The 9,615-nt window shown below is 42.0% G+C and overlaps 1 protein-coding gene across 1 annotated transcript; it reads right to left on the bottom strand.

Moving 5' to 3' along the window:
- Window positions 1-251: 251 nt before the first annotated feature.
- Window positions 252-3,878, bottom strand: LOC307157037 (zinc finger protein 862-like; the record flags this gene model as incomplete). Its single annotated transcript, XM_079868782.1, has 8 exons — window positions 3,087-3,878; window positions 2,554-2,765; window positions 2,231-2,423; window positions 1,695-2,031; window positions 1,299-1,547; window positions 847-1,118; window positions 623-761; window positions 252-524 (listed from the first exon to the last, which is right to left on the bottom strand). The coding sequence occupies exons 1-8, from the start codon at window positions 3,671-3,673 to the stop codon at window positions 252-254; spliced, it is 2,262 nt and encodes a 753-aa protein (XP_079724908.1). The 5' UTR covers window positions 3,674-3,878.
- Between the last annotated feature and the right edge of the window lie 5,737 nt (window positions 3,879-9,615).

Raw genomic sequence — 9,615 nt, 5'->3', positions numbered from 1 at the left:
ACTGAAAAGAAATGAAAAGAACTCAGGATAGCCACCTCTCATTATACAGGGCTGTACGCTTAGCTTTTTCACTAGGAGCACAAGTGCTCCTAGTGAAAAAATTTAGGAGCACAGAAAAAAATTTAGGAGCACTACTAAATTTCATAAATAACACAATTTTATTATTTTACACTCAAATCACGTACACAGTAACACATGTGCACTAATACATATAAACACAGGGCCATCATAAGGCCTACTGTAACCCTCAATTAAACACAGAGAACACCCCTGTCCCACATCTCTTTGTAGTCAAGTCGCCTGGCACGCTTGGCTGAGTTCATCCAGCGGTCCACTGCAGGACTTGGATCATAGTCCTCAAGACTGGGCCCCTCCAGGGTGATCCTCATGAGGTCTTCGGTGGTGGAGACTGCAAGGCTGCTTCTTTTGGAGCTCTTTATGCGGTTCTGTGCAGAGAAGCCCCTTTCGCACTGGGCAGCCGAAATGGGCAACACTAGCATCAGCTGCACCAACTCCAGTATGTTCTAGGGGGATTAAGATAGGCCTTACTTATCTCATCTTTAACCACCAATAATAGGAGAAGGGCACTGCAGCATGCAAATACTCAGCAGTGTTTGCTTACCTTGTAATCCTCCCTGTATGGCTCCTTGGTCAGCATGGTCTCCCACAGGCCACTGTAGGACTTGTCCTTGAAAGTTTGACTGACCAAGATCTTCAGTCCCTGCCACTCATCCTCAACAGCTGCCAGGTCACACCCTGATCTGTAGAGATTTAACAGAGGAAGTTAACAAATACCCAGGCATCATTGTTCACATCACATCACAGCAGTGCAAAATACATTCTTACCTCTCAAGAGGCTCTCTGAAATGCCTCACCAGGTCTGCCACATCACCATCACCGAAGGTCAGAAGGCTGCCCTGATCATCTGGCCATGTGTCATGATTGAAGACTCTGAAGGCCTGCACCGGGGTCTTGACTTCAGCGTCATCATTCAGGAGCCCACCAAACCTGGCTTTTAGCTCAGTCACACCAATAGTGATAGCTGCCTCCATGTGTTTCTTCAGCTGTGGATGGGTGAGGTCTGTGAGACCTGTCAGATTCCCCTTCAGTGGTATTCCCTTTGAGAGAGAGAGAGAGAGAGAGAGAGAGACAATCACACAAAATTGTTTTAAAGACTGCATTTCTCCAAATCTTTACATTGAATAGACCTACACTAATTCTCATATAGTGACAGATTCTCACACTTCTGCTCTAAACATTTGTTTCCATTAGATCCTAACAAACTCATCCTAACACACCTGGAATCTGCACTCATCATCTCCACGCTGAGCAAGCATGGTCTGGATCTTCTCCAGCATGCCTCCTGACTTTGCCCTAGACTTAAGTCCTTCTAGTCTTGTCACTGTCTTCCTCAGCTCTGACGTAGCTTGGGGGAGGATCAGGTCATTTCTCTGCAGGGTGAGGCTAAGTGAAGACAGCTCCTCGAACATGTCAGAGAGAAAATGGCAGAATACACAAAAAGGTGCACTCTCCATTTCTCTCTTTACCTGTGTAGCAGTAGATGATCTACATGATCTGATCAATACAAAATAAGTGTTGTATTCCTAGCCACCTCATCATCTGCCAACCATTCAAGTCTGAAATGTCATTTAACTTAAAACCTATTTTGTTTAACTTAATGTTGTAAAACTGACCTTCTTTGCCCGTCCTTGAACCTCCACTGTACCTGCAACAGCCAGGTGCTCCATGTGCTGCAGGACAGTGGAGTACTGGCCATTGTCTGTGGCAAGGTTCTTGTCTGCTCCATGTCGCAGGAACACTTTGAGGGCCCTGTGGACATGGGGGATCCAGCGTGTCCCTTTGACAGTAGACGGTGTGCAGACATCCACACCCAGCTCTTTCCCTAGTTGATGGAGCTCTCTCTTGGACTTTCCACTGAAGTGGTAGGTCTTCCACACAAGATGCAGAAGATCGTAGACCTGGGACACCATTGGTTCTTTCTTCTGGAGGGTTAGGATCGCCAGCTCTAGTCTGTGAAAGCCAAAATATAGTTAAAAAAAAAATAACTATCCACCTTCCTCTTCTTTTTTTCCCTACTCTGTTACAGTGGTGTGTCTGTGTGCCTATTTGTGTGTGACTGACAAATAATTTAGGTTGTGTGTGCACACACGCATGTGACAAATGTGCATGTATGTCTGCTACCACATAACCATTTTTTCCAGTTACAAACCTGTGTGGCATGCAGTGGATAGGGATAATATACTCCCCTGCCTCTCTTTGCAGGAGAGCAATCACTCCTCCACGGTGGCCCATATTCACTGAGGCACCATCTGCCCCAAAGCTGATCATCTTCTTCATCCATGACCCTCCATTGTCGTCTGGGCAAACTGCATTGAATGCAGCCTTGGTTGCATCCAGAACACCTTGAAGGATAGCATAAAAACAATAAGAACTTTTGTGGCCTTAAAACAAACAAGATAGTGACTCAATTATGCATTTATGAAACTATACAAAAATAAAGGTTACTCTTGCTGCTAGACCGTGACCACCTACCATTGGCATGGGAGTGTTCAAGGGTCTGTTGTCCAACAAGGAGAGTGACTGGCTTCCCACCCTCTACCAGACGCACATAGACAATCTCACACTCTGTGTTTGATATGTCAGTGTCACCATCAATGAGAACTGCAAGGTGCTTTGCTGTTCTCAGCTTAGCAGCTAGGTTCTCTTTCAAGAGATCGGCAACTTGTCCAATCATTTCTGCACACCTGTATGAATGAGAACACTGTTGTAAAACACTTATGGTTTGTAATTTTAAGTTTTATTGGATACAAACAGTGTTGCAGAACAACTGCTTATCTCCCTGCAACTGAGGCCAAGAAATAAATACATAGCCTGGCATATGTAGTATACACATACTAAGCTACATACTGTTACATAACATGACTGACATCACATGCAGTTACATTACTTATCATAATGGTACTATACACATGCCAGAATGACAACATTGCTTTGTTTTAGTAAAAAGCTATGATTTTAAATATTATTATTATTACTACTATATTAATATTATTGGAAAATATTACCTGACATGGTTGTCATAGGTTGGGTTGATATCAACGCCGTTCTTCTTGTGCAGCGTGATAAGTGGCCCAAACTTGACAAACGGCTCTTCCTCCTTGGCGATGAAGTAGGCGATGTTCATTTTGATTTTAAGCTGCCTCCTCATCTCCACCTCGGACAACATCACCTGCCTGTCCAGAGCTGCGGTCACTGTCAAGGCTGGTTTGTTTTGTCTCAGCATGTAACTGTCTCTGCAGGCGATGTGCCGCTTGGAGTAGTTATGTTTGGTTACACTATCTTTTTTAAAATGGGGGTTTCCAGAAACAAATGCCGAATTTCCTGCCTGCTTTTGGCCTTTACAGTATTTACAAAACATGAGGTTGTCCTCAAATTCCAACCAGGAGAAGAGCTTGATCCAGTCGGCTTTAAATTTGTAAACCTTGCTAGCACTACCGGTGCTAGCTAGGCTAACTGTTGGCATCTCCTCCGGCTCGACGGAGTCAACATCGTCAGTCCCAGATTCCACTTCTCCCACATTTCTCTCACCGATGTCCGCTCTGTCAGCGGTTTCGCTTTGCTTTTTTAGGAAATACGAGTCAATTCTCTTCATTGTACACGGTCAGTTAATTTTCCTTCAACGTTCGAGTTGAGCGGGCTACGACTGTCACACCGATATCGCTCCGCTCAACTCCACCGCATCGTCGGACTCCGCAGTGGCGTGGAGAAACTAGTCCTCCTCTCGTACACACGTACACACGTACACACACACACACACACACACACACACACACACACACAGAGAGATCAATCTGTCCTAATTTTAACTTCCGCGGGCGGTGAATCGCCCGTGCTGGCCGGGCGGCGCGGATGTTTTCATTCATAAACTCGCCGCAGGGCGACGTCACCGCATCTCATCACATGAGTTCTGTGTTTTGCAGGTGTGAAAAAGAAGTTGTAGGACAGTGCTTGTCCATTTTTTATACAGAGATGCGCGAGAATTGTGGGCTACTCTACTTTGATACACATAGTATGGATTTAGTTTAGGAGCAAAATGCGAATGAAAGGGTTGAAATCCGTAGTCGCACCGGTGCTCCCTTTTTATTTTTTCTACTCGCACAAACTATTTTTAGGCGCATATGCGAGTGAAATGCTCGCACTGTACAGCCCTGTTATAGTGAAACAAGCTAGAGAGGCGCTACATCTGTCTATCTCTGTCTATCTCTCTCTATCTCTCTCTATCTCTGTCTATCTCTGTCTATCTCTCTCTATCTCTCTCTATCTCTGTCTATCTCTGTCTATCTCTGTCTATCTCTCTCTATCTCTGTCTATCTCTGTCTATCTCTGTCTATCTCTATCTCTCTCTATCTCTGTCTATCTCTCTCTATCTCTGTCTATCTCTGTCTATCTCTGTCTATCTCTGTCTATCTCTGTCTATCTCTGTCTATCTCTCTCTATCTCTGTCTATCTCTGTCTATCTCTGTCTATCTCTGTCTATCTCTCTCTATCTCTGTCTATCTCTGTCTATCTCTATCTCTCTCTATCTCTGTCTATCTCTCTCTATCTCTCTCTATCTCTGTCTATCTCTGTCTATCTCTGTCTATCTCTCTCTATCTCTGTCTATCTCTGTCTATCTCTATCTCTCTCTATCTCTGTCTATCTCTCTCTATCTCTCTCTATCTCTGTCTATCTCTGTCTATCTCTGTCTATCTCTGTCTATCTCTGTCTATCTCTCTCTATCTCTCTCTATCTCTGTCTATCTCTGTCTATCTCTCTCTATCTCTGTCTATCTCTGTCTATCTCTGTCTATCTCTGTCTATCTCTGTCTATCTCTGTCTATCTATCTCTATCTCTGTCTATCTCTGTCTATCTCTGTCTATCTCTGTCTATCTCTCTCTATCTCTGTCTATCTCTGTCTATCTCTGTCTATCTCTCTCTATCTCTGTCTATCTCTGTCTATCTCTCTCTATCTCTGTCTATCTCTCTCTATCTCTGTCTATCTCTGTCTATCTCTGTCTATCTATCTCTCTCTATCTCTGTCTATCTCTGTCTATCTCTCTCTATCTCTGTCTATCTCTGTCTATCTCTCTCTATCTCTCTCTATCTCTGTCTATCTCTGTCTATCTCTCTCTATCTCTGTCTATCTCTCTCTATCTCTGTCTATCTCTATCTCTCTCTATCTCTCTCTATCTCTGTCTATCTCTGTCTATCTCTGTCTATCTCTCTCTATCTCTCTATCTCTGTCTATCTCTGTCTATCTCTGTCTATCTCTCTCTATCTCTGTCTATCTCTCTCTATCTCTCTCTATCTCTCTCTATCTCTCTCTATCTCTGTCTATCTCTCTCTATCTCTGTCTATCTCTGTCTATCTCTATCTCTGTCTATCTCTGTCTATCTCTGTCTATCTCTCTCTATCTCTGTCTATCTCTGTCTATCTCTGTCTATCTATCTCTGTCTATCTATCTCTGTCTATCTATCTCTGTCTATCTATCTCTGTCTATCTCTCTCTATCTCTGTCTATCTCTCTCTATCTCTCTGCGTGTGCGCATGTGCGGGCGTCTGAGGAGTGTGTGAGCGTTGGAGCGAGTTGCTGCGTGTGTGAGTGAGTTTGAATTTATTATTTTTTTCTCTCTCTTTCCTTTTTCCTTTTTTTGTTTTGTTTAGCGTATATTTTTTGTCGCCGCTTTCTTCACCTAAGGGTGGAAAATGGGGACAAATTCAGATGGTTGTGCTCTTTTAACCGCTCAACACGGGTGCAAGTGTTTACCTGATGAGTCCATTACAGTTGAGGATTGTCTAGTTGCGATCAGCAGTGAAGTTGGGGCTTGTAATATTGTGTCTGCATCAAGGATGAACAAGGCGTTTGTTGTTTTTTTGAAAGAAGTTTCTTTGGTTCAGCATTTAGTTGAATTTGGTTTATCCGTTAGAGATACTTTTTTATCAGTTTTGCCTTTGTCGAATCCTTCAAAGAAGGTTATCCTTTCGAATGTGCCCCCGTTCATTACCAAAGATTCACTCGAGCGTTTGTTAGGACGCTATGGTAAACTAGTGGGGCCAATAAAAATGATCCCTTTAGGATTAAAAAATCCAGAACTCAAACATGTGATGTCATTTAGACGTCAGACTTTCATGATCCTGAATGCCGAATTTCAATCTTTGAACACGTCAGCGAAAACCACTGTGCTGGGTAAAGATTATACCATTTACATCAGTACTGAATCAATGAGGTGTTTTACTTGTGGGAAGTATGTTCATACAAAACTGGTTTGTTCAAGGAATGAGGAGGCTAACATTAATGTGAATGAGCTTAATCCTTCTGCGGAACAATTACCTTCTGTTCCAGTAAATGATGAAGGTGGAATAAATAACAGTGACAGAATTGATCAGGTAATTGATGCGGTTTCTTTCTCTAAAGATGGAGTAAGTGCGAACGAGCCTATAATGAATGAGCACGTTGATGATGTGGAACATTCTTCCGTGAATACCGTTGTAAGTGTAGATGACAGCACAGTGAGTGCTGAAGTTGAGCGCGCTGACGCAGATTCCGCCGGCGCGATCGGTGAACCGGAGCGACCAGTAGAGCGGGCTGAGCTCGTGATGCCTGATGGCGAGTTGGTTGATTCGCAGGCATCAGGATTTAGCCTGTCTCAGGGCGATGCTGGTATGTTGATGCAAGGAAGTGAAGTTCAGTCAATGGATTCTGATAGTGACACTTCTGATATAGCAGAACATCTTGCTATGGTAAATTCTCAGGGTAGTTCTGAAGGTAATGGTCAGAATCTTAAATTAAAACATCCCTATTATACAGTTCGCCAAATTAACGATTTTTTAGACCATACCTTTAACCAGAGAGGACCAAAAATTGAAAAATACTTCCCAGACTTACAACTCTTTGTTGATTCATGTGCAATGGCGTTAAGAAAGGCAACAATGGAGGAGCTTGCTCAGCCTAAACGCTATAGGCTCAAAAAATACCTGAGCACTGTTAAAAAAAAGATTAAAAATTCGTTATAAATATTATATATGGTCATGATTGTCAGTTTATTTTTTGGGGTTTTTGGATACCTTAGCATTATCTTTTCCATGGCATTCATAAATATTGGATCCTTTAACATCAATGGATGTCGGGATACAACAAAGAGATTTGCTCTTTTTAATTATTTACAATTAAAAAAGGCAGATATTATTATGCTCCAAGAGACTCATTCTGATTTGAGGAATCAGACACAGTGGAATTGTGATTGGAAGGGAAATATTTTGATGAGCCACGGTACTAATTTTAGTGCTGGCGTTGCTATACTTTTTTCTCCATGTGTCTGTAATCAACCAGTTATGTTTGAGATAATACCTGGTCGACTTTTAAGAGCAGATATTATGGTTGGACAAGCAAGTTTTTCTTTTTTTAATGTATATGCTCCTAATGTTGGACGAGAGCGTAAGATATTTTTTAAAAAATTGTCAGATGCTTTGTCACAGTGCCCACAGGATAATGTTGTAGTAGTAGGAGGTGACTTTAACTGCACAATAAATCCTGATTTAGACAGAAATCACGATGAACCTCACTCAGGTTCTGCAGAAGTTTTAAAAAATGTTATTGGATATCATGATTTTGTTGATTTATGGAGAGATAGTTTTCCTGGGGTCAAACAGTATACCTGGTTAAAAGCTAACTTAAATTCTTTGTCTGGAGCGAGACTTGACCGATTTTATGTCGCTAAGAGTAATAGTGGTAGGTTTTACAATAGCATAATAGTACCATCTTTTTTATCTGACCATCATTATATCTCTGTAGCTGTTTCTGTCCTGTCTTCTAAAACTCAAAAATCACACTGGCACTTCAACAACAGATTATTGCAGGATCACTCTTTTATTCACTCTTTTGGCTTTTTTTGGCAATCTTGGAGAGAGGAGAGAGGTAGTTTTCCTTTATTGAGTCAGTGGTGGGACATAGGCAAAGTGCATATCAAGTTGTTTTGCCAACAATATACTGCCCATAACACCAGAACTCTCAAAGAAAAAATGAGATCACTTGAAGAAGACATTCTGAGACAAAGTAGCCATGGTGACTCTGCTGATTCCATTGAGAGGAATAAATTCCTTCTTAAGACTTTGTTGGAGGAGCAAGGAAAAGCAGCCCTCTTAAGGACTAGATATTCTCAATTAAATGAAATGGACGCTCCCTCTGCATTCTTCTTCGGCCTTGAAAAAAAAACAAGAGAACATAAATATTTCCATAAACTGAATTTACCACAGGGCGGTGTGACAACTGACCAGCAGGAAATCCGTACTCATGCACTTTCCTTTTATGAGGACCTCTACTGTGCTGAACCATGTGACCGATCAGCAGCAGAACAAATTTTATGTGATCTACCACAGTTATCAGAGGAAGATCAACTTATCCTTGAGAACCCTATATCCTTTGCTGAACTTTCTATTGCCGTCCAGGAGCTGAGCCCTGGAAAGTCGCCTGGTCTTGACGGTCTTTCAGCGGAATTTTATCGTGCCTGCTGGAATGTGATTGGAGAGGACTTGTATGCAGTCTTTCTGGAAAGTTTTAACCGAGGGAAACTTCCAACGAGTTGTCGGAGGGCAATCATAACGTTGATTCCAAAAAAAGGGGATCTTGGGTTCCTTAAAAACTGGCGACCTGTGTCACTGATCTGTGTTGATTTTAAGATTTTATCTAAAACATTAACTAATAGACTTAAAAAATATATGACAAATGTAATCCATGAAGATCAGTCATTTTGTGTCCCTAAACGTACAATTTTTGATAATCTGTTTCTCGTAAGAGACATTATTACAGTTGCACAAAGGCACAAATTGGACATTGGATTCCTCTCCTTGGATCAGGAAAAAGCTTTCGACAGGGTGGACCATCATTATTTGTTTAAGACCCTTGAAGCTTTTGGTTTTGGTTCACAGTTTATTTCTCTTGTCAGGCTACTGTACAGTGACATTTACAGTATGATACGAATTAATGGGTCTTTAACTAGGCCTTTCTCTGTGACCAGGGGAATAAGACAAGGGTGTCCTCTGTCTGGTCTTCTGTACTCTATTTCCATTGAACCTCTGTTAGTTATGCTGAGGAAACAGCTGTGTGGTATTGGTGTCCCAGGTTTTCCAGAAATCGTCCCGGTGAAATTAACAGCTTACGCAGATGATGTGACAGTAATAATTAAGAGCACTGATGATGTCACTAAACTTATTTACTGTTTGAACAAGTATCGGAAAGCTACATCTGCTCGTATTAACTGGGATAAATGTGCATCCTTGTTGTTGGGAGACTGGTTGGATATAGGACCTCCTCGATTACCACAACAGTGTAAATGGGTTCAAGATGGATTTAAAGTACTTGGTGTGTTTTTTGGGACAGCTCAATACACTGAAAAGAACTGGGAGGGATTAGCAAATCGGGTGATCGGCAGATTACAAAAATGGCGATGGCTTCTCCCACAGCTCTCCTTCAGAGGGAGGTGCTTGATTATCAATAATCTGGCTGCCTCAATGCTATGGCATAGAGTAACTGTTTTAAATCCTCCTAAGGAATTGCTTA

This window comes from Squalius cephalus (genome assembly GCF_949319135.1).
Source record: "Squalius cephalus genome assembly, chromosome: 4".
Classification (NCBI taxonomy): Eukaryota; Metazoa; Chordata; class Actinopteri; order Cypriniformes; family Leuciscidae; genus Squalius; species Squalius cephalus.
This window is presented reverse-complemented; position numbering and strand designations above follow the sequence as displayed.